The 25,501-nt window shown below is 32.3% G+C and overlaps 3 protein-coding genes across 8 annotated transcripts; all 3 read left to right on the top strand.

Moving 5' to 3' along the window:
• Positions 1 to 3,124: 3,124 nt before the first annotated feature.
• Positions 3,125 to 8,987, top strand: LOC108336442 (RNA pseudouridine synthase 3, mitochondrial). Of its 2 annotated transcripts, XM_017572898.2 has the most exons (10): positions 3,125 to 3,394; positions 4,341 to 4,670; positions 5,884 to 5,955; positions 6,125 to 6,283; positions 6,411 to 6,458; positions 6,541 to 6,621; positions 7,440 to 7,556; positions 7,687 to 7,788; positions 7,898 to 8,056; positions 8,314 to 8,987. In XM_017572898.2, the coding sequence occupies exons 1-10, from the start codon at positions 3,353 to 3,355 to the stop codon at positions 8,686 to 8,688; spliced, it is 1,485 nt and encodes a 494-aa protein (XP_017428387.1). In that variant the 5' UTR covers positions 3,125 to 3,352; the 3' UTR covers positions 8,689 to 8,987. The 2 variants fall into 2 exon arrangements, with proteins under 2 accessions (XP_017428387.1, XP_052736914.1); XM_052880954.1 differs by lacking the exon at positions 4,341 to 4,670 and having other exon boundaries at positions 8,314 to 8,986.
• Positions 8,988 to 9,468: 481 nt separating this feature from the next.
• LOC108338554 (endo-1,4-beta-xylanase 1) lies at positions 9,469 to 15,204 on the top strand. Of its 5 annotated transcripts, none has more exons than XM_052880848.1 (8): positions 9,469 to 9,636; positions 10,133 to 10,513; positions 11,120 to 11,487; positions 11,576 to 11,732; positions 11,960 to 12,315; positions 12,502 to 12,679; positions 12,841 to 13,377; positions 13,867 to 15,204. In XM_052880848.1, exons 2-8 carry the CDS (start codon positions 10,430 to 10,432, stop codon positions 14,980 to 14,982), a joined length of 2,796 nt encoding a protein of 931 aa, XP_052736808.1. In that variant the 5' UTR covers positions 9,469 to 9,636; positions 10,133 to 10,429; the 3' UTR covers positions 14,983 to 15,204. The 5 variants fall into 5 exon arrangements, with proteins under 5 accessions (XP_052736808.1, XP_017430988.2, XP_017430991.2 ...); XM_017575499.2 differs by having other exon boundaries at positions 10,323 to 10,513; XM_017575502.2 differs by lacking the exon at positions 10,133 to 10,513.
• Positions 15,205 to 23,627: 8,423 nt separating this feature from the next.
• LOC108337007 (uncharacterized) lies at positions 23,628 to 24,944 on the top strand. Its single transcript, XM_017573445.2, has one exon. The coding sequence runs from the start codon at positions 23,628 to 23,630 to the stop codon at positions 24,942 to 24,944; it is 1,317 nt and encodes a 438-aa protein (XP_017428934.2).
• The last annotated feature ends 557 nt before the right edge of the window (positions 24,945 to 25,501 follow it).

Here is a 25,501-nt window from a genome sequence, read left to right on the forward strand (position 1 = left end):
TAGTCGAGGAAACTCCCAATTAGTTCTCGCTTTGCAGGTGTGTGTTTGTCCTTATCCTCCTCTGATTGTAGTTCCCTAGTTGATAAAGCCCATAAAACACGTAGGTACATCCTTAGTAGTTTTGTCCAGTAGTCTTAGTAGTGCTGCCACTTTCTTGATAAAAGAGGTGTTGAAAGACCTTCTTATGCGTATTAGGTATGAGTGAGTTGTTAGTGGTGTATGTGAGTACTTCTCCAAATATAAATGATCCTCTTTAGTTTGTAGATTCATCGATTCCCATCTTGTTCTAGATAAGGAAAGCCTCGACAATGTCGTGTTTGTGGACAAGGTAGGGCTGGTAGATAATGTTTGTCATGGTTAATAAGGGTATCCTATCAACTTCTTTTGTATGTACTCAGTCTTAATAACCTATTGGCATGTGTTGCTTCCTTTTGATGATTTTACCATGAAGGTGTTGCGTATTTTGAATGTGGCACTGACACGACTTCATCCTAGCGCTTTGGTGGCATTGCAAGCGTTTAGGATTCTTTATAAGTTCTTAGTCCTGACACCATCTCCTCTTATGTTCTTACATCATTACGGTACTCACCCTAAAGACCCAATTAGTTAGTTGTCTACCGAAAACATGTTTTCTTGCACCTTATACTTCCTATTTCAAGAGTTTTAAAAACACATTCTTTAAGGTAGTGATAAATCCTCTCGATCGTTCCTATTTCTTTGATGGCTACAATGTTTCCTTTCTTTTGGACTTATCATCCTCTTTACTATGATGATTGACCAAGAACCATGATAACTACCGAGGATTGTAGGGTTCTTAGCCTCTTTAATACCCTTTCTCGACGACTTCTACCTCGAAAAATGGTGGTCATAGTGAATTCCTATTGTCCATGAATTGACATACTCGGTACGTGTTTGCCCTATGCCTTTGTTGAGTCATGTATTAACTTAGCTTACTTTTTGTTTGTATTTTGCATGAGTGATTACCTCTCATGAAGGTGTTGGTCAAGGTAAGGAAAGTCATTTCCACCTCTTGCTTGAGTAGCTAAATGTTCGCAATAAGGAAGCGAAAGCTTCTAACACGCAGATTAACAATTTGGTTATGGTGATTGTGGAAGAAGGAACAAAAAGTCCTCAGTCTCCTTTCTAGTGAGTTGTAGTGAAACATTAATGGTGGTTGTGTAGAGAAGATAAAGCAAGGTTGGATCTACTAGAAGAGAAAAAAAGAAATAAAGATGATATGTGGCATCTCCTGGTTGATTAAGCCTGAGAGTAGTGGATACTGGCACATGGTAGTTTATGGTTGGGCAAATTATGAGTGTTAAGATGGGTATTTTCTAATGGTAATTTTGCATGGGCATTGGTTAATATTGCTGCAAGGTGTGTGGTGATACACAAACATTGGTTAACATTTATGCATGTTGTGTGTTAATTATTTATGAGCATTAACTAATACTCATGTAGGGTGTGTGGTGATTCTACACAAATATTGGTTTTCATTGACTTAGGAAATGTGGTGTTTATATACAGACATTGACTAATATTGATACAATGCGTGTGATGATTATACACAAACATTGATTAACTTTGATGTAATGTGTATGGTAATTGGGCATGAGTGTTGGCTAATATTGATGCAAGGTGTGTAGTGATTATACATGGGACATTGATTAACATTGATGCATGTGTGCAATGAAAAGAAATTGTTGGGATGATTTAATTCCAAGTGAGTATATTCTTTTATGGTAGAGAATGATTGTTGTAATGAAGATGTGTTTATTTTAATCATTGTGGAAATTCTTGAGTTCCTGAAAATAATACATTTTGAAAAGTCCTACATTACTTACAATAAATAAGAAAGTGAGTGTTAGTGACTATATAATGGACTTAAGGTCCATGGTTAGTGGTAGAACTTCATTGATATATATGGGTCGGGGCGAGTTGGTCCGCCAATTTGTAGACTAGGCAGACAGGGCTACAATGGATTGACGAGTTGAAATTTTCAACCCAACCTACCTTTTTCTTAGAGGGCAGGTACGATGTCTTGTTGGGCCTGACCTATTTTGATACTCATCATCATGTTTCTTATCCCAAGTCAAAAATATTTTAAACTTGTATTTGACTTTTTTTATATTATTGTACTATAATGTTGTGAGATTTGAATTTATTTTTGTTTTAGAGGATGAATGTAATTAAAGTCAAAAGACATGTGATAATTGTTTATACGTTATAAAAGTTTATCAATAATGTTATTTTTTAACTATTATTACACAATTGTCCTAGTTTTCTTTTTCTAATTTTAGAATTTTCATATTATATTATTGTGTTGACTATTTTTATTTTATTTTATTATTAATTAAATTATTATTGGAGCTTTTTTTATGATTTTTTCCATAAAAAAAATGAACTATATCCTAATTTGACTACAGATATCCATGACATAAAAAAAATACACTTTTTAATAAATCAAAGTTAATAATAAAAAAACCGTGTCCACAAATATGTTTTAATATCGTTTACATTTCAGTAGAATAGACATTTCTTATAAATGTATAATATTTTTCAAGTTGTGATAACCATGATATATTTTACAATTGATTGAATTCTTTCTAACTGGCTATGTATCTATTAATATTATTCGAAATGTTTATATATGTATTATGGCCATGAACAGATTTTAAATTTAATTTTAATAGAATTTTTCCACTGACTTTAATATTTAATATACTATATTAAAGATTTAATAAGTGTTACACAATATTTTTGTTGAAGGAAAGAAGAATTAATTTTTTTTTTATGTTTATCGCGGATTTCTCCCAAACACCGCAAATTAAAATTTTATTATATGAACCTCCCTCAATGCAAGTATGTCTAACTCAAAGTTTAAAGAATTTAAATTTTCACACCCCTTAAAAAAATTGTAATAAATATAATTAAAAAAATATTTCTGATAAACAACATTTTCTGAAAATTAATCAAACATATAAGAATTTTCTCAACTTCAAATTACTAGAAATAAAATTATTATCTTATATTAAATGTACTGTAAAAGAATACATATTTTACCAAATAAAAAGTTTTAAGATTTGAATAGTATGTTTTTATTTTTCTTTCAAAATCGGTCAGAAAAAAGAAGCCCGGGAGTTCTCTTCTCACACTGTCATCTCTCACACAAAACACTGCGGTTCCCTTTTCTCACACTGTCGTGAATTCCCTTTTTCCGGCAAAGCTCTCGTCATCGGCGGCGAAACCCTTGTCGCAGTCATTGAAACCAAGCTCCTGGCGCTGGCGAAACCCTATTGTGGCCGACAAAGCCCTATTGTCGTCCCCAACAAAGGCTCAGACGAAGCTCCAAATGAAACCCTATTATAAAGCCGCTCTGAAGCTTTCAATTAAGGTAACCCATTCCTAATCCACTAAATATCGCCTCTTCATTGTTGTACAAACCACATAATGTCTCAAATTGAAGTTTATTTGGAATGTGGATTTGGGGCCATTGAAGCTGAGATAGTGATTGGGTGGGGTGGTTTTGTTTGGAAGAAGGGGTTGGATTCTTCACGGCCAGGTCTATCTGAATCAGTTTGGCCATAAGCTGTTTATCGAGGCTGAGTAACATGAGATAAGTGAGTTTTCTGATGAAGCAGATTACTTTTCTTTTGGCAAATGATGGCAGTTGGACAAACTTAAAGAAGAGAAGGGACGAGGATGAGGAGGCAGAGGATAGAGATGACTTGTACAATTTTATTTTTCAAAACAAGCTAACGGAATAATGCATTTGTCTGAAGAATGCCATTTCAGAAATCTCTTTACAATTATTTGTTCTTTTAAGATTAACTTATCAATGCCTCACACTGTGAAGGACAAATTTAGTGATTTCAGAAATGTCTGAGTTTAACCAACTACCAAGCATGTTTTTTTCACAAGCTGAGCTTTCTTGTTGATGTTGGGTGAAGGTTTATCCAGGCATCGTGTAAATTTTAGTATGTTAAGGCAATCTAACGCTTCGCAACTTTGATTGTTTGGATAATCTGTTTAGTAGTTATCTTTAGTATCTTGACAAAAAAGTCACATGACATGCACGATGAAAAGCCAATTTTTAGTAACTACTAATAAATGAAAAGAAAGTGAGAACAAGATCCTTAAACAACATTAGCGAACTTTCTCATTTGTTAAACATTTGTACTGCCTTTTTTGCAACTTTTCTGGTTCAACTTTTACCTTTTTACTGATTGTACCTGCGAATGTGATTACTCTTGGAACATTCTATCTTGAATAAAGAAATAAAGGCCCAACAGCCGATCTTTTTCTACTAATGAACTAGTGTTTTCCTTTGTTGGCTACAGATGTTGAATCATGTGAGTAATAATAGTAATAGCTGCACATTGCTGTTGTTCGTAGTGAGGCACTACTCTAGAATTCAACCCCCAAGGCCTGTTTCTGTTAAACCAGTAATCAGAGTATCTAACAATATTGCTCGCCTGGATGCTCCTAAAAAAGGTCCAAAACCCAGACAGCTGTTATCATTGCCTCCTTTTCCTGGCCACCCCTTGCCTGCCAAGAGCTCAAATAGTGGTCCTGGACAGCGTGATTATGTTACTGCTGTCAATTGGATTAAGTATTACTTCAAGGGTATATGGGGTTCTGTCATTGAATCCCATTTCAGAGAGGGTCTTGTAAGTGTCTTGTACTTTATTGTATTTACACTTTATTTTAGCTGCTGCAGTGTTGTTAAATAGGTGCCATAGTGCTATCGCATAGTGAAATTTCTTGACTCCAAATTGCAACTCTTATTGCGTTGACTATCATTGTTATAGTTGCATCATGCGTCCTGCTTCATCTTGTCATTTTGATAATTCTTCTGCCAATGGAACTTCTGAGTTAATGCAATGCCAAATTTTATTTGCAGACGGCTTATCTTTATATACACATAGAATTGATATATCATATATTTCAACTGTTATGTGACTTCTGCTATATGATATAGCTTTTTATTGGACTTCCTCTATTTTCTGCAACCCAGAATTGATAATACTAATGTGATGCCTAATCTATTATATTTGTCATTGCCTTAAATTGGTTGTACAATCTTTATTGGGACTTTTTTCTGGAAGAATTGGTGAGAGGTTGAGTCTCCACACCTATCCACCCACCCATCTCCCACAAACAGAACTTGGTGCTTTCATCTTCAATAAAAGAAGAAAAAAAGTAAGAATAAATAATAGAGCCAGTGCTCAATAAGCTAACCAAGATTATGACTTAGAAGTTAAAAATTAGAAAAAATCTCGTGCCAGTCAAACTCTGTGAGATAAGCAAGTTGGTCTGCTACTTGAGACAGTTCTGAAGATAAGAATCTAAAAGAGAGAAGTTCTCCACTTCTCACTAGCACATAAGGCTTTTGCATATAAATGACTTTTCTTTCCAAAGTACAAGTGTTTTAAAAATAGTCTAAGGAATTCCTTTTATAGGAGGCTTGAGGGAAGAAAAGGTGGCCAAATACTCCTCCTCTTATACATGTAACCAAACGCAAGGTTACTAAGAAGTCTTATCTTGTTTCCTTGCAAACTTCATACCCAAACAAAGGGTTTATTTCATGATAACTATATTTTCTTTAAAAGTTTCCTAACTTTGTAGAGCTCTTACTTTTGCCTCCCTCTCTTTATCTTCATCCATAGTTTGAAGTAATTCCTTCCTATTTATGATGACATCAGCTATTACACTTGAAGGGATATTCTTGTAAAACTCTATTTACTTTGCAAATTGAAACAGCTAACAAGATATTAGCATCTACATTTCTGTATTAAATATTATTCAGTTCATGTTTAATGGTCAGATATAAAATAATAGATAAGTGTACTTACAGGCCTGGTTGCTAATTTCATATTCTAGGTGCAAATGGAGGGCCTAGTTGCTGCTGACTCTTACACTCGGAAAGATACTCTGATGAAATCCATGCGAAAGGTATTCATGTCTATATCTATTCTGTTAATTCACTGTTTTCTATGAAAAAACCACTTTGGGTAATTTCCCCCCTTTGTCTCTGTATCAGTTTTTCAACAGCAGATTTTAGTCAATTGCCTTAGATTTGTTTTAGGTTTAATAATACTACAACTGTACAGCTTAAATGCAGATTAGACCTAATGAAGTGATGGAACATGGTGCCAGAGTTCACGTTCCTGTATCAATTGCTGAGACTAGGATTTCCAAAAGATATGATGCTATTCCTTGTGGAACACTATATCCAAATGCTGACGAAATTAAGTATCTGCAAAGGCTTGTGATTTACAAGGTATACCCTTTCGTTCAATATCAAATTTATTTTATTTCTTACAGTCTTTTGTTGCTATTCTTATTATTCAGTTCCATTAAAATAAATTTTATTTATTGCGAAATGCAATCAAATGTATTACTTTCAGGACTCAGCTATTATTGTGCTTAATAAACCTCCAAAGTTGCCGGTTAAGGTTCAAATTTCTATTCTTTCACATTTACAGTAATTCACTGAGTTTATTATGTGATTCTAATTTCTTGCTTATACTTTGTTAGGGGAGTTTACCAGTTCACAATAGCATGGACGCATTGGCAGCTGCTGCACTGTCCTATGATTATGATGAGGGCCCTAAACTAGTAAACTACTCTAACTCTTGTTCATCATTACAGTGGAACGATTTGGCATATATTTCATCATCTAACAAATGGATATTTATTCATTTAGATATGTTGCCCTTCCAGTTTTACAAAAATATTAGCAGAAGAAGATCTGTGGCCACTCTGAATGGTTTTTTCAATTTCATGGCTTAGTCCCGGTTTCTCATTGGATGACAAACCTTCAAGCCAACTATCAATAGGAATAGATTCATTTGAGGCACAGTCCTATAATTGAAACCATGACAAAGAATATGTCCTATGCTTAAAAAGAGATATAGACTCTCAATTACTCAATCTGTCTATTGAGTTTTGAATATTTTTTCTTCTTGTGTCCTTTTCTCTAACAATTATTACATTTGTTGTTGTTTGAATTTTTTCTTACAGTCCTATGTTCAAGATGTCAAGTCCTTGATGTGATTAGGTGTATTGGAGATAGTACACTGACTAAAGATGTGAATAAAGATTTTATGATGTTAAGTTAGGCTTAAAGTCCACCTTCTAAGAAATATTATAGTTTAGTTTGTTTGAAACTAGAAAGATTTAAAAATACATAGATATTGATGACACTAAATGTAAGTATTTCATTCACCAATGTAAAGCTTTTAAAATTTCAAGATTTTTGCTTAATGTTTCTTAACTAACCTGAATTCCTGATTATTTTCTTCATAATGTCAAATGGTGTAGTTAAATTTTCAGCTCTTCTACTCTATTAATATGTTTTAAACTGTGAAGTTGTTCAGTACAAATGGTTTTTTCATATTAAAGATACATACATAATTTTTTACTGGCCTTTTCAGGTTCACCGTCTTGACAGAGAGACCAGTGGCATCCTTTTACTGGGGAGAACTAAAGATAGTGCATCTCATCTCCAATGGTTGTTCACTAACATTAACAATGCCAAATCTTCTTGTAAGGTGCCTTTCATACAATAAATAACAAACTCCTATTTTCTGTACGTCTTGTTTAGTTAGTGAATTTTTGAAAACACTCTGAACAACTGATTGATATTTTCATTTGAATTGTAACATTAATTGGCTATTTTAGGCTTGGAATGATGCATGTGAAGCTACGTATCAGAGGTATTGGGCATTGGTCATAGGGACTCCCAAAGAGAAGGAAGGCGTAATTCATGCTCCTCTTTCTAAGGTTTATGATCTCTTTCATTTTTATTCTCTTCTCTATATGCATTCAGTGATAACATGTTTTTAGTGGCTGCTACCTTCTAGTGTGTTGATTGTAAGCCTTCTTATTCCAGGTGCTTCTAAATGATGGGAAGACTGAGAGGATAATACTAGCTCACCATTCAAGTGTAGAACCACGCCAAGAGGCTGTAACTGAGTATCGGGTGCTTGGTCCAAAGATAAATGGATGCTCGTGGGTGGAGCTACGTCCTCTTACTTACAGGAAACATCAGGTATATTGGTATCAATTTCTATTCTCTCTCTATCTCTCTGTTTACTGCATGATGAATTCTGTATTGTTCCAATGTGGTAAGTTTAAGGTATCAGTTTAATATATTTTAGCAATATTTTAGTAATCTATCTCTCTCTATCTCTCTCTATCTCTCTGTTTACGCAACTTTTGAAATAATTCCCTGTTTTAATATATTTCTGTTTTGCCAAGTAATATTTTAGCAATAGAGTTCATGTGATTTTTGTTCCCATTTTCCAGTTGCGCGTCCATTGCGCTGAAGCACTTGGCACACCAATAGTGGGTGACTACAAGTATGGCTGGTTTGTGCACAGCCGATGGAAACAAATGCCGCGAATCGATATCGAGCCAACAACTGGAAAACCATACAAGTTGCGTAGGCCAGAAGGCCTTGATGTTCAGAAGGGAAGTGTTTTATCGAAGGTTCCTCTATTGCATCTTCACTGCAGAGAACTTGTGCTCCCCAACATCGCTAAGTTTCTACAAGTTTTGAACAATAGTTCAGAAGAACTACAGAGTTCACTCAGCCAGCAGCCTGATGTTCTTCGATTTGTGGCAACAATGCCATCCCACATGAGAATTAGTTGGAATCTTATGTCATCATATTTAGTCTGAACTTAATTGCATGATGCAATTTGTTAATCAACTCAAGGGAAAATAAATGGTGGTCACTAGTATTTAATAGTTTAGGCAAATGTATACTTTGCTGTTCAAAATTTCTGATGTTACTACATCATAGGTTGAAGTCCAAGTACATTGAAGTAACATACTGAAACTTCTTTGATTTGTCAAAGTTCTCTTTTTGACGACTTGAATATATCTGCTTCAGTGTACTCATGTTTTTAATTTGTTCACATTTTGGAGACTTTTATTATTGGTCAACAGATCATATCAAGATATGTACTGTCTAAAATTTGCTTCCATTGTATACTTTGAAATACATAATAAAAATGTTTTTTGCATTGAGGTTGACTTCACAACAATAAGCTTTCGTTTTGTGGAATTGAACAAAGAAAATGCATTTATGACAAATGAAGAAATATGCATTTTTATTCTTATTTTTATATCTCGATAAAACATTAATAAAATATATAATGACAATGTGTATTGATGTATCAAGAAGATTTTTTTTTATATTTACTTAGAAATATTTAAAGCCCTTGACCTTAAGAAAAAAACATTGTTATTATGTATGTTAAAAATTACCACTGGGAGTGCAATTCTATTATGTAATTAGTATGAGTTAATTTATAGTATACAAGGTGATTTACATTTTTATAATATTTTTCTCTATACTGCTTAAGAGAAAAATTGCTGAGTGATTTTTTTATGCTTAACGGTCTCATTCAATCCTTTGAATCTGAAATCTTAAACTTTATTTCTTCACTTAAAATTTGAAAAACACTGTTAGATGGCACATACTTCTCCAAAATCAGAATCTCCCGAAACCATGAAACGCAGCGTTTCTCAAAGCACCACCACCTCTTAATCGCACGAACCGCTCCTTTTCTTGTTGAACCGAACCGGAGACACACACACAACAACTACTTCATTTTGATTTAGGTAACACCCACTCACTGCGTCATATCATATTCCATCATTTATTATTTTATTTCAATTGCATGATTCCAAATATTCACACACTTGCGAGCTATTACTGTAAATTTATAATATAAATAATAAGCCTTGTAAACATGGTTTTACTTGTAAGATTAAGAGCAACGTGACTTAAAGGTTTAGTACGAGGATATAAACATAGGGTTTAGGATTTGGTTTCGTTGGAATTTGAATGTTGCAAGGTGCTATAGAGACTGTATTACAGTAGCAGTAGTCTTGTTGTGTCTTGTTGGATATCTGCAATTCAATTCAAGTTTGTATGTTCATATATATACGTAGTAAATTGGATCCATCGTGTTGTAAGTACGGATTGAAAAGCCAATTCCACCAAACACTGCAAAATCTTGTAATCTAAGACTCATCCAATTGGATCGGATTTTTAATATTCCATTAAGGAACCAAAGAATTCATTCTTAACTTCCTATCCTTCATCCTTACTTAGGCTTCCATTCCAATTCAAGCATCACTAATCTGCAAGATAAAGCAAAAAGCACTAGTGAGGCACGAGAGAAGAGGCAGAATAAAAGGAAATTCAAGAAAGCTACTTTTAATTTTTTAATTTTTTAGGTATCTGATTTATTTGAACGGGTCTGTTAATGTTGATTGATTTTTAAATTCATTTTATCCCAAAGGGTTTGGTTGGATAATAATATATCCAAATGAAGGATCAAGTTTTCTGGTTGGCCCCCGTGTTATCCGTAGCCTTCACTCACAAATTTGCTGAGCAAATGGGTATATAATGAAGAGGTTCTCTGCGTGCTGCTTCACAAGCAGAATCTCTAAGTTTCACTCTCAAAGGAAGCATAACCAATCTCAATCTCAGGTATCCTACCACTGAGGGTAGTTTCTTTCTGTGTCAAAGCTTAAAATCTTTCAGATTGTCTTTGCTTAATGATTCTTGTTTCTTTAGTTATGAATTGCTCATGCCTCTGGCATTTCTGCTTTAGCACCCCTTGATTAGTTAGCCTATTCCTTTTATTAATGAAGGTTGTCCTGCATTAACCACATTGCCTAATTTGGTAGCTTCACAAGGGATGGAGTCTGAGATCATGCCTCTCAGATGACCATTACAAGCTTCATTGCCGATTTTAACTTCTTGTGTTGGATTCAATCAATGTGTAAAACTATACAAACTATAATTATTAGATACTTGTAAGTTGCAAGCTTACAAGGACTATTGTTGCAACCAATTAAATACAACCTAGTATAAGAAAGTGGAAGTATATGAAACATTCTTAAGTTTTCTTATGGCAAAATAAAACAAATATAATTAGCCAGCAGATAAAACAATATATACAGTTCAAAAGTTATGGAAGGTCACATTTGGGACTTAGGAGAGTTCTTCCCAATATGCTAAACACATAACCTGTATAAATCATGCACAGAGTTCTTTCTTGGCTGTTTTCTCTGATATTGTTTTCTTTGACAGATCATGGCAGGAAACATGTCTGATTCAAGTGGGAGCAAGGGTGCAAATATTTTACTTAATCATGACTTTTCTAGAGGGCTGAACTCTTGGCATCTCAATTCCTGCACTGGCTATGTAATTTCAGCTGAATCAGGTGCTCAAGGAGGAATATCGATGGAGTTGGGTGCTAATTATGTTGTTATTACTGACAGAAAGGAATGCTGGCAAGGCCTTGAGCAAGACATCACAGACAGAATTTCCACTGGTTACACTTACACAGTTTTGGCTTGTGTGGGAGTATCCAGTGTTTCTCAGGGATCTAGTGATGTTCTAGCTACTCTGAAACTAGAATATCACGATTCAGCTACTAGTTACTTGTTCATTGGAAGGTATGAAGTTTTGTGATTTCATTGTATCTTCTTCCTTGTTTTGAAGAAATTCTGGAAAACGCCCTTACATTACCATGATTTTCTTCAGAACTTCTGTTAATAAGGATAGCTGGGAGAAGTTGGAAGGGAAATTCTCATTATCAACTATGCCTGATCGGGTTGTATTTTACTTGGAAGGACCTGCTCCAGGAGTTGATCTTCTCATACGATCAGTAGAAATAAATTGTTCCACTTCGAATAATAATGTAGGTTATGAAGTTATGTATTCATGGAAATGTTATTTCTCTGTGCAATTCTACATACTGACATAGTCTAATACTCTGATAAATATCAAGCTCATGCTTGTGCATTGGTTATTACTTCTTCTGTGGTCTGATTGAAATTGCAATAAATATTTGTTAGTGTAATTATAAGTCTTGTCGAATCTGTATGTTTTCAACTTACTAAGTGTACCTTTTTCCTCTTAATTTAGAAGACCACTGGCCCAGCATGTGTTTCAGCGGGAGATGAGAACATCATCATCAACCCGCAATTTGATGATGGTCTGAATAACTGGTCTGGAAGAGGCTGCAAGATTGTGTTGCATGATTCCATGAATGATGGGAAAATTGTTCCAAAATCTGGGAAATTCTTTGCATCTGCGACAGAACGGACACAGAACTGGAATGGAATTCAGCAAGATATCACTGGACGCGTGCAGCGCAAACTGGCCTATGAGGTCACTGCTTTAGTTAGAATTTTTGGAAACAATGTCTCTACTGCTGATGTACGGGCTACTTTGTGGGTCCAAGCACCAGATCTTAAAGAACAGTATATAGGCATTGCAAAGTTAGTATCTGTCTTATTTTTCTATCACTGTACTAGAATCTGATGCATAGCATGGCTGTTTATTATTCTTGAATCTTGATAAACAAAACAGAAAGAAATTTGTAGTATGTTTTAGTGATATATTAACATTAGCATGCTACTTTAACATTTCTTCCGCTTGCTGAACAAAGTTGGTGTGTTCTGAAGTTTGCAGGCAACAGATAAGGATTGGGTTACTCTGCAGGGAAAATTCCTTCTAAATGGTTCTCCATCAAAAGTGGTCCTTTACTTAGAGGGCCCCCCTCCAGGAACTGACATTCTTCTCAATAATTTGGTCTTAAAGCACGCAGCTAAAACACCTCCTTCAACCCCACCAGATGTAAAGGTTGTACATTTGCAGCATTCTTATTTCGTAAATTACTTTGATAACATTAATGCTAGTGTTTTCTGAACATTTGTTTTGCACAAGCATTGCTTTGCTTATATAATTTGGTTGTGCTTTCAATTCTATGTTACAAGCACCTAAAAGTTGATTTTGTTTTGCAGAATGTTACTTTTGGGGTTAATATAATTCAAAACAGCAATCTAGCTGATGGCACCAATGGATGGTTTCCCCTTGGCAATTGCACTTTAAGTGTTAAAAGTGGTTCACCACATATAATTCCACCAATGGCAAGAGATTCTCTTGGTCCTCATGAACTCTTAAATGGGCGGTATATCCTAGTAACTAATCGAACACAAACATGGATGGGTCCAGCCCAGATCATCACTGATAAAGTGAAACTCTTTTTGACTTATCAAGTGTCTGCTTGGGTCCGGATTGGCTCAGGATCATCAGGGCCACAGAATGTGAATGTTGCTCTTGGTGTTGACAACCAGTGGGTCAATGGAGGACAAACTGAGGTTTCTGATGACACGTGGCATGAAATAGGAGGGTCCTTCAGAATTGAAAAACAGCCATCAAAGGTTATGGTTTATGTCCAAGGTCCTGCTTCTGGTGTAGACTTAATGGTGGCTGGACTTCAAATTTTTCCTGTGGATAGACATGCAAGATTTAGATATTTAAAGATCCAAACAGATAAGGTGAGAATAGCTTCAGAAACATATGGAATGTTCCCAAATTGCCTTGCACTTGAATTTGTTTGCTTAATACCCCTCCCTTACCATACTCGAACAAAAAGAGAATAAAATATGCAGAATAAGTTATATGCAGATGATATAATAACTTCTAGAGGTTAATGCTCAGGCATGGTGCCTGCATATAGATCAGCAAATTTACCATTAACCTGTCCGAAGGATTGATTGATGTATGATACCGAGACGTGTTTACCTCCCTTTGTTTTACATATATCATGAATTGCTCAATCTCTAAAATCGGCTTAAGATTACTAAAAAGCATAATTTTAAATATGAACAAAACAAAATTTTCCATGCTGGAAATTAATGTTACATATATTTCAGACTGTAGTACTTTATCATCACCTCAATTCTCCATTCTTCATTGCTAAGACAAGTGATGTTCTGCATTATTTTTGTATGCATTTTAATTTATACTGACTTGCTGCACTGCAGATACGTAAACGTGAGGTTGTACTGAAATTCTCTGGGCTGGACTCTGGCAGCTACGCTAACACCTCAGTGCAAGTTAGACAAACACAGAATGATTTCCCAATTGGAACATGCATCAGTAGATCAAACATTGACAATGAAGACTTTGTTGACTTCATGGTGAAGCATTTTAACTGGGCTGTGTTTGGAAACGAGTTAAAGTGGTATTGGACAGAGCCACAACAAGGGAACTTCAATTACAAGGATGCTGATGATCTGATAAGCCTGTGTCAGAAGCACAATATTCAAACTCGTGGTCATTGTATCTTCTGGGATGTGGATGGAGTGGTTCAGCAGTGGATCAAATCACTGAACAACAACGATTTGATGACGGCTGTCCAGAACCGCCTAAACGGGCTTCTGACTCGTTACAAGGGCAAGTTTAGTCACTATGATGTCAACAATGAAATGCTGCATGGTTCATTCTTTCAAGATAGGCTAGGAAAGGATATAAGGGCTAACATGTTCAAAACTGCAAACCAGCTAGACCCTTCTGCTACACTCTTTGTGAATGATTATCATGTTGAGGATGGATGTGACACCAGATCATGTCCTGATAAGTACATCCATCATATTCTTGATTTGCAAGAGCAAGGTGCCCCAGTTGGAGGAATTGGAATTCAAGGCCACATAGATAGTCCAATAGGGCCTATTGTGAGTTCTTCCCTTGACAAGTTGGGTATTCTTGGTCTGCCTATATGGTTCACTGAGCTTGATGTGTCTTCCATCAATGAATATGTCAGAGCAGATGATCTTGAAGTTATGCTGCGTGAAGCCATGGCTCATCCTGCAGTAGAAGGCATAATGCTGTGGGGTTTTTGGGAGCTGTTTATGAGTAGGGATAATGCACACTTGGTGAATGCAGAAGGTGACATCAATGAGGCAGGGAAAAGGTTTCTAGCTCTAAAACAGGAGTGGCTCTCTCACAGCCGTGGCCATGTAGATGAACAAGGCCAATACAACTTAAGAGGCTTTCATGGAACATACAATGTCCAAGTTGTGACCCCATCAAAGAAAATTTCTAAGACATTTGTTCTTGACAAAGGTGACACGCCACTGGTGGTATCCATTGATTTATAACCATACTATGATGTTGCTGTCTTTTTTATATCCTTGGGTTGGATGAAGCACTATGTTGTTGGTTTATTGTTGTGGATTTAAGTTGTCTGCAGTCTGCACAACTTCACAAAATCTCAACAAAAAAGAAAAATACTGTTTCACCATTTTATAAATATACTTGTAAGAACTGAAAAATAAATGAAAATGATACTGGTCTGAACTAATAAACAGCGTACAATCCTATCCCTGTGGCTCATTCTATTATTAATTGCTTTTCATTTCAAACTTTTTACTTGTGATTTCGGGTTAAGGCATCTTCTTCTTGCACCTACATAATTTTAACCTACACTCCCCATACACTTGAAAACTTCAATATTTAGGATTTTCATTTTTAGTTCATAAATGTATAATCCGGAAACGTTCCGGAATGTATACTCCTGAATACAAATTTCAGATTATATTTTTTGAAATAAAAATAAATATACATTCTTAATTGCATAATCTTTTATATTTCTTTAATATTATTCAGAATGCACTAGCGAGAACAAAAGCAAAGAAGATGAAAAGAAAAAGATAAGGATAAATAAGTTATTTCATTACTGCACGGGGTGCACGTTGCAGTGTGTGTGTGGGGGTGGAGGAAGGAGCTGTCTCGATTTAGTCTATAATGGGCAAATACGTTTTGGGCCAAGCCTATTTGACACCTATTCAAGGTTCTACCTTCCTACACCCCAATGATTATTTTAACACCTCCATAGATTTTGGATTAGACTCTCTGGAATTTAAATATGAGAGGTATCCCAAGAAAATTGCGGGTGTAAAAAAGAAACAATCTATATTCAAAATTCTCTAGTCCCCAGTCTTTAGTGAGTTATGAGTGGTCAGCTATTTTTAAATATATAAAAAATTTAAAATAACAAAATAATTTAGTTTTGTATAACATATTAATAAAATGCTTTTGATAGTTATAAACTAAATATATCTATATTGTTTTTTGTACCTTAATATATATATTACAAATATAACGAAGTGTGTCAATTATAGAAATAAAATAAACTGTATAAGTTATAACAATAGGTAAGTTCATAAAGAAACCGATACCCATAAAATATTAACCTTAAATATGAAATTAACAATATATGTATCAAACTTATTTTTTATAATTTATCAATTATAAAATTTAAGTAATAAAATATACCTACCATGACAAATCCCCTCCAAACTAATAAAATTGAGTCCAATTAAGTCTAACCAAAATAAGCTTTGATGAAAATATTCACATTTTAACTCAACTTGTTCATCGAATTAATTAGGTTAGTTTATCAAGCCAGTCTATCGACATAAATTTATTTTGATGCCCTAATAAATATTGTTATTAAAAGCAAGTTTACACTAGCATGCAACTTGAGTTAGGTAGGTTTGGATATTATTAAAGGAGCATGATAGTTTAACACTATCATTTATTTCTACTCCCATTTGACAAATATTATTAGCTTAGTGTGAATTTTTGTTTACATTTATTTTTATTTTGTTAAATATAATATTTTATCATTAAAAGGAATCATGAGAAAATATTAGTGTCAAAAAGTATAATTTTTTAAAAATTTCAGATTTATATGATATTTGTCCCTAAAATTATCAATGCTAAGAAGGTGTAATGTCCCAAACAATCTAACCAACTATTTCAAACCCCAAACACCTCTATTAATAACACAAATAGGCCGATTCCCTAAACCAACTTCGTGAAATGGCTTATATAAAAGGAACATTACTAGAAGAGTGGTCTAAAACTTAAGTACTTTTTCCTTTAACCATATAAACCACGATAAAACTTAGATTTTGATCTTTTTATCCTTTTGATAACTAAGATATTAAATGTGTAATTAAATTTTTAGAGACTAAAATCACTAAAAAAAACATTCTTGTTATTATGAATTTATGTATTCCTCTTCCTACTTTACTAATACTATAATTAACTAATTATAAATGTGTTTGACCAAACTGTAGAGAAAAATAAAATAAAATGAATTTCAATAAGTTTTTTACATAATCTTTCAAATAATTTATTTTTAATTTGTATATCAACCACCTCTAGCTTATAGAAAAACATATTTTATTTTTTGAGGAATTTATTTAAATTAACCTTTCTCTTATTTTTTTAAGAAAATTTATACATTACTATGTGTAGAAAATATTTAGACAGATCAATTTTTCATTTTTATCATTTTTACTCTTATTTATTATTTATTGGTGTTAGTGTCTATAGTCAGTCTAATCTTTGGTAAAAGAAATAGTGTAATTAATATATATATATATATATATATATATATATATATATATATATATATATATATATATATATATATATATATATATATATATATATATATATATATATATATAATATCTTTTAATTGGATATTATTTTTTCAAACTTTTTTCTCATATGTTTTTTTAAACCTAGTATAACGTTTTACAAAAGAAAATTATCATATTATCAGAATTATAAACATATTCGAGATTTAAAGGTTCTTATAGGAATATACAACATAAAAAGAATAATAATGAATTATCATTTGAAAGTATATGCTTTCACTCTCACTAATTTGTTTCTGTATTAAATATGATTATTGCAAGAATATACACACAGGGATGAAAAGGTGAATCAATATAAAATAAAACATATTAATATATAAGTATCCATCATTATACATATATAATTGTGTTTATATCAAGATTACATTATATTTAAATATAATATTTTCTATTAGATTACATTATATTTAATAATATTTTCTATTGTGCTTACAATTAATAAGATTTTAACTAATAAATAAAAAAGTTTTACAAGTGTAACACATGACATAAAACTTACGAAACTTCTTGTTGGAATCAATTAATATAAAAAAATAATCTCTTTCACCATAAACACACTTAAAATAAGTGTAAAAAGTTAAATAAAATCACTTAGCATTTCAAGTTCTATATCTACAAATTATCAAAGTATCATCATTCAATATACAATTTTTTTAGCAAAATTTATAAACCTTTGTGAACAAAATTACAAATCTTCAATAACACACAATTACGTAATATGACAAGAGGACTGGACTAGGATGAATTTCATTATCTCACATCACACAAAAAAAATTATCTTCATCCCCATATCCAAAGATATAATATTTTTATTACATCTCCATCTTTATCGAGTAATAGGTATATATACTCATATTTATGCTTGTACCCGCTTTCTTACTATTTCAATATTAACTAATTAAATTTTATAAAAAAATAAAAATCATGATAATAGAAATATGATATTATCAAATATTTAATATTAAAAATGATGTATTTTTTTAAATATCAAATATTTAAAAAGAAATTATAACTATATACATTTTAAATTAGAGTACAAAATTTTCTGAGAGCCCAAATATTTATTAAGTTTACAAACATCAATGAAACAAAATTTATATAATAAAAAATATATTTAAAAAATTATAAAAAAAAAACAAATATCCTCCGAGTTTAAAAATATTTTAAATATCTTTTTACTTCATTTTTCTAAATTCTAATTAAATCTTGTTTTGATACAATAATAAAATTTATAATATACCACATAAACAAAATCGCACAATAAGTAAAGATTAAATTAATAACAATTGAAATTTAACTAGAGATTTCATCTTTTTAATTTCAATATATGATGAATGATGATAAACAATATTCATTTATTATATTATAATAAATAAAAGGTCTTTATACAATTACAATGATAAAATTAAACTTATGAAATTAGTTAAGAAAAATATAATTATATAAGAATATTAATAAGAATAAAAATGATTACGTTTTAAAAAAAAATTGATACATCATTCATTGAAATTGCACAAAGAAAAATAAATATATAATTAAGGATATGAGAAGATGAAAAGTACCTTAAATCTAAGGAAAACTCTTTAGATATCGAAGTAGTTAAACGGTTAAGAAAAAACAAAAATTGTTTTAGAAAAAAAAGTTCTTCCTATGAAACAAAATTAAATATCAAAGAGAATAAAAAGAGAAGTTTTATATATTAAACTTAATTAGTTATTTAGTCCTCTAATGTGTTGGTTCAACTCAATTTGGTCTCCTTATTGTTTTTTGGTTTAATTTTGTCCTCCAATTGTTTAAAAAGATTCAATTTAGTCATTTCCGGTAGGTTAACATTAACATTGTTTGTACATACCACGTGTCAATTCTTGAAATTTTTACTATTTTTTAATTTATTTTTATTTTAAAAATATTTAAATTGTCATGTGTTAGGTCATGATCATGTCACATAATAGTGACACGTGTTAATGCTATTGTCATATTGTAGTGGTTGTTTTTAATTTACTTGAGTATCCATACCACTCATTAAAGGTCATACTAACAACCTAGTTAAAGCCACTCATCTAGGATCAAGACTTAGATACACATATACTAGCATATATATATATATATATATATATATATATATATATATATATATATATATATATATATATATATATATATATATATATATATATATATATATATATAACATACCCACCTAGGATCCATCACCCACGAATGGCCACCCAAAAAGGAAATATACCATGCATACATCATGCCATGAATCTTAACATTAATCATACTTTTTATACATCATAATGTAACATTAAACATGTACAAAAGTATATAATATAACAAAGCATCATCACACTTTCAACAAAATCACTTAAGCGAACTCTTCTCTCTTAAGCAACTTCTTAAACAAAAATAAATACCCATTATGCTTTAGCAACACACTTGTCGTGTAAGCAACATACTATAGAGTTTCCCTCACTCTAACGACCACCTCATCGCTTAAGCATCAATCACTTGAGTATTACAGCCAACACTTGAATAACACCACTTTGTTTAGATTAATTCAACGAGTTCTAAAGAACTCTTTCACCACCTTAGGACACTTTAACATCATTTAGTACTCGAGTGTTCATGACATGTGTCATATAGTACATGTTATACATGTGAGTATCACATTTACACCGCATTTAAACATTCAAAACAATGCTTGAGTCACAAATCATATAGCTTGAGTGTTTATCCAACGCTTAAATGATGTGCTTGTAGAGAAACAAAATCCTCTCAGTCTCTCTCTTGCTCAAGGTACAAACCATCACTTAAGCAATTTCCCATGTTGTTTGATCAACCAACACATCACTTGAATGATATAAGATGATTAGTGTAATTATGCACATCGTTTGGGCCTACATGTCACTCAAGTAAATTTGACTCGAGAACAACCTCAATCCGTATTTCTCAACATTTTCATTCATCACCAACATCTCACAATTTTCTTTTCTTTTCAATATCATATACAAGTTTGATTTTATACATACAACAATATACTTCCAAACATGTCAATTCACAACTTTGTCATATGTTTTATATTTTATCAAACTTGGTATAATTCACGTATCTGAATTAGTCATAACATTGTACAAAATCTCTTCTCACAATCCAACAACAAATCTTCCAAAAGATCAACCCCACATTGACAACATCTCTCCTCTTAAACATCCACCAAAGAAAAGGAGGAAAAAATTTAAACACTACGAAGATTGAATATACTTACCTGAAATTAGATTCAAATCAGTACAAAATATTTTAAACTTTTTTGGCTATTCAAGATTTCAGTATGATAAAAAAATCCATGATGAATTGTGTTTTATTGAAAAAAGAATGCATAAAAAGAAAGAATTTCATATTTAAAAATTTTAGAATAAAGAACGAAATAAATATAACTTCTATTTATAAACTTTATTTCTTATTTACTTTAAAATTTATTATTAAAATATTCTTACGACATTTTTAGTTTTAACATAGACCAACGAGAAAGAAAGGATGCGAAAAATAGTAGGAAAAGTGAGGTTGTTTGAGTTTGAGAAAGGTGAGTGAAACTAAATAGAAAAATTATAGATGATTTGATTGATGTAATAGAATAAATTTAATAGCATATTAATATATTTAGAAAATAATTTTAAAATAATTTAATACAAAAAGTAATTTTTTGAAAATTAAATTAAAATAAAAAATAAATTTTAAATTAAAATAAAATATTATTATAAATTTTTAATATGTAAAAGGTTATATTTTAAAATAATATTACATAAAATAAATCATATTAAAATTTAAATTAATTTCAAATTAGAAAGTTTCAGTATAGAAATAATAAAGAATCAAAATGAGTTAAAACAATTTGTAATTATAGATGAAATAAAATAAAATAAAATAAATCCTAAATATTTTCTCATTGGAATTTGAATTAAGTTAACTTTTCTAGCAATATTTTTTCAGAAAAAACTAAAAATATTATTTGTGGTAGTCTCCAATTTTAATTATCTTTTACAGAGTAAATAAAATCAAAATCATATTGGATTTTGCACCAAAAGGAAATTTAATTACAATTTTATCACAATTATTTTAGAAAAATTATGAATTAGCCTTTGATGTCTAATAATAACATTTATATCATTCTTGCCATTTTAAAATTCATTAATTTTTTTTAGTCAAAATTCATAATTCCTAAGAAGAATAACTTTGAGTTTAAAGCTCTCTCAAAATTTATATTTTTCCAAAGATGATGGAAAGAAGGACAAGACCTTCTTTCAAAGGTTTGCAACAATAAGAAAAGTAAAAATATCCATTAAGAATTTAAGAGGACAAGAACGAAGCAATATAATTGTTGAATCTGTGAGGCTATTGAAGTGGTTGATGTTAAAAGGAACATGAAATGATATTCGATGTTTCCAATGATTCTTAGGACGATTGATTGATTTCATCACTCATTCATTCAATTCCATCGTACGTCTTTTTTTTATGCTTTATTTAGATAATTTCATAAAAGAAAAGAAAAAATAATAAGTGAGAAGATTTGGATTAGACAATAAAAAGACTAGAATAAATTAAATAAAATGATTTTGTTGTTATTAAAATTTATTTATTATTAAATAATTTTTTTTTAATATATGTTAGGAGAGGAATTACAATGTAGAATTAAACTTTTGAAAATATACTTAACAGAATTGTCTGGAAGATTATGAAAAACAAAAATATTAGAAAAAATAATTTCAATTCAGATATAGAAAGATAAAGATCTTCTACATTATGTGATGATTGTTTAAAAGTATAGACTCTCAAAAACTTGATAGTATGATAATTATATGATGCAACTGTGACCAAAAGAAAATTTAAATACAATTTTATCATAATTATATGAGGCGATTATTTTTAAATAGAGGAATTATATATTTACTTTTGAATAGAAAAATCGTATAATAAATAGCATTTTATTAAAAGTGTTTTTTTTATTTGTTAAAGAAAAAATTGTAACCAAAAGATATTTTAAAAAATTAAACCAAAAGATATTATAAATATGTATTCCTTAAATTATATAAATTTCATACATCCTTTAGAAAGAATAAATCAGATTACATAAACTAGTGTTATCAAAATAGATTGAAACTTGTGAGCCAATTCGATCCATCATGGATTTGGATTTGGTTGGGTTGATAAAAAATTTGAAATTTTAATACAAACCAATTTTAAATATAACTCACTAAGAACTCGACTAACTTGGATTGAACTCGTGGTGAGATCTATGTAATTTTTCTAATAAGTACTTCTTATTGGGTCAATCATTTTACAAAATATTGAAACGAAAACTCGCATGAAATTATTTTTGTATAGAATAATTAGACAACATAAAAAATCCACAAATTTATACTTAGTAACTTAATTTTTATGGAAAAACAGATTTGAATTGCTATAAAATCACTAAAATTTTTGTTTAGAAGATTTTGTGATATCTAATTGACCATAAATCTAATTTGAGACCTTTCCTTTTTATTTAGATTTGAATTAAAAAAAATGTTATTTTTTAATTAAAAAAACTTATAATTAAGTGAATCAGTGAGCCAATCCGTCTAATCCACTAATTTATGGTGGACCAAGCCGAGTTCTTGAGTCATGTTAGGTTGATACACTAAGTAACCAACCCATAATTGACCGAGTTGAGTTAAGCCAAATAACCGTTTTGAAAACATTAACAGAAACACTTTCTACTTTCGTGTCTTTATGCAACTAAAATCACACAACATGAAATATACATTTTCTCCAGTAGATTACAAATTGTTGAAATTACAAATAGGGATGTGTATTTTACTTTATTTCAAAAGTTTATATTTTTAGTGAAAATTTGTTAATTACATTTATTTATCTCTTATTATATATTTAAGGAACAAAATTATTTACCAATTAGACTATTTGTAATGATTTAAATATATTTTTCTAAATAATACTAAGATGTATTGTAAATCTTAAATCTAAGATAATTTTCGAAATTTAGTTTAATCTCAATTTTTACATTATTTCGTATTTTTCTTATACCTAAATCTTAATCTCTCAATAACCTTACATTTTCTTGGTGTCAAGACATCTGAATAAGGAATTAGTGTTTTTCTCTTTCACAATTTCAGAAAAAGTTATTTTACAAAATAAGTATCTTAATCTTTACCTAAACCTTAATCTCTGACTAATCTCACTGATCGTGGGGCCGAGAACAAGAAGAAGAAGCCCAAATGGTGACCACGAGGAGCATGGACGAACAACAGAGTATCGGAGATTTGATAGCACAAATGCAGGCACAAATACAAGCCCAGGCGAGAACAATACAGGCCCAAGCGAAAGCACAACAGGAGTTGCAGCGAAAGCACGCAGAAGAGATTGCGACGCTTTGGCTGGAACGAGTCCATACCGAACGATCTGCCTCGAACCAAGAGAATGAAAACGAGAGAAGCCGTAATCGGCAGTCATCCCAGCACACCAACCCGAATGGTCGGGGAAGGAAAGAATCGTCTCCCCTACGAACCGGTTGGTCCTCTAGCTTACTCCCTTTTACTTCGACCATCATGCAAACTCCAATGCCAGAAAAGAATCCTCTTGTATTAGATAAGTATGATGGCTCGGCAGATCCAGACAATCATCTCAGGATCTTTACCAATGCAATGGCATTTTACACAGACAGTGACCTGGTTATATGCAGAGCATTCTCCTTATCACTCAAGGACGAGGCATTAGAGTGGTATAACACTCTTCCCCCAAATACAATGGATTGCTTCGCCACTGTGGAAACTCTATTCAGAAGGCAATACGCCTCCAATCGGAAACAGGAGATAACACCGATGGAATTGGTAAACACCAAGCAAGAAAAGGACGAAACTTTGAAAGCCTTTATGAAAAGGAATAATGAAGTCGCACGGCGAGTTAAAGATGTTAATCACACTTTTATCATCAGCAACCTGCCTTCATGCCTAAGGCCAGGATATTTTGCTGAGAAATTGTATGTGCGACCACAAAAAACTATGAAAGAGCTCCAAGAAAGAGTGGCTGAATTCATCCGTATGGAGGATATGCGAATCTCACAAAGAAAGAAACAACAAGAAGTCTCTGCAGGTGGAAACAAGAAAGAAAGCAGGCAGTCATTCAACAATAATGACAGAAACGGAGATACGTTTCACAAGGATTTCGTTCGAACACCCATGTATAATCATTACACCCCCCTCAACGCACCCAGGGTAAAAGTTCTTGAGGAAACTCTAAATATTGAACTTCTTACAATTTGGAAAAAGTCTTCTCCAAAAGACGTTGACGAAACGAAAAGCTGCCAGTTTCATCTAAACCGAGGACATACTACAGAGGAATGTGATGCATTAAAAGATGAGATAGAAAGGCTCATACGAGGAGGCCATTTGCAGAAATTTGTAGGAGAAAGAACCCGAACAAAAAGTCCTATCAGAGAAAATTCTCAACACAGAGAAACCGAACGGTCATATCAAAGGGCTAAACGAAGACACAGGCGAAGTAATAGCCGCAGTCGGAGCCCTTACTGCTCAGTTCGGGGCCGCATCGACTAAAAGATATGATAAACATTCCTTTCTAACATGTGGAGTGCAACAAATATTAAAATTTATTTGAACATTGTTATCATGCTTATTTCAATTTCTTAATACATAGACTTTTGTTGTTTAAGTTCTTCTGTTGGAATAAACGTTTATGACACTACCATCACGTTTTATCAAATGCATTTGACCGTTCGACTTTACATGTATTCAGCCATTCGGCATCCCATGCATTCAATTCCGTGTTCGGCCCCAAAGACGCTCGACCATCAGGCCTCACAGGTGCTCGGTCATCAAGCCTCAAAGATGCTCGGCCATCAGGCCTCACAGGCGCTCGGTCGTCAAGCCTCAAAGACGCTCGGCCATCAGGCCTCACAGGCACTCGGTCATCAAGCCTCAAACACGCTCGGCCATCAGGCCTCACAGGCGTTTGGTCATCAAGCCTAAAAAACGCTCGGCCATCAGGCCTCACAGGTGCTTGGTCATCAAGCCTCACAGACGCTCGGCTATCCGACCCCACAGACGCTCGGCCATCAAGCCACACAGGTGCTCAACCCCTTCGCCCTCACGGG

This window comes from Vigna angularis, chromosome 7 (genome assembly GCF_016808095.1).
Source record: "Vigna angularis cultivar LongXiaoDou No.4 chromosome 7, ASM1680809v1, whole genome shotgun sequence".
Lineage (NCBI taxonomy): Eukaryota > Viridiplantae > Streptophyta > Magnoliopsida > Fabales > Fabaceae > Vigna > Vigna angularis.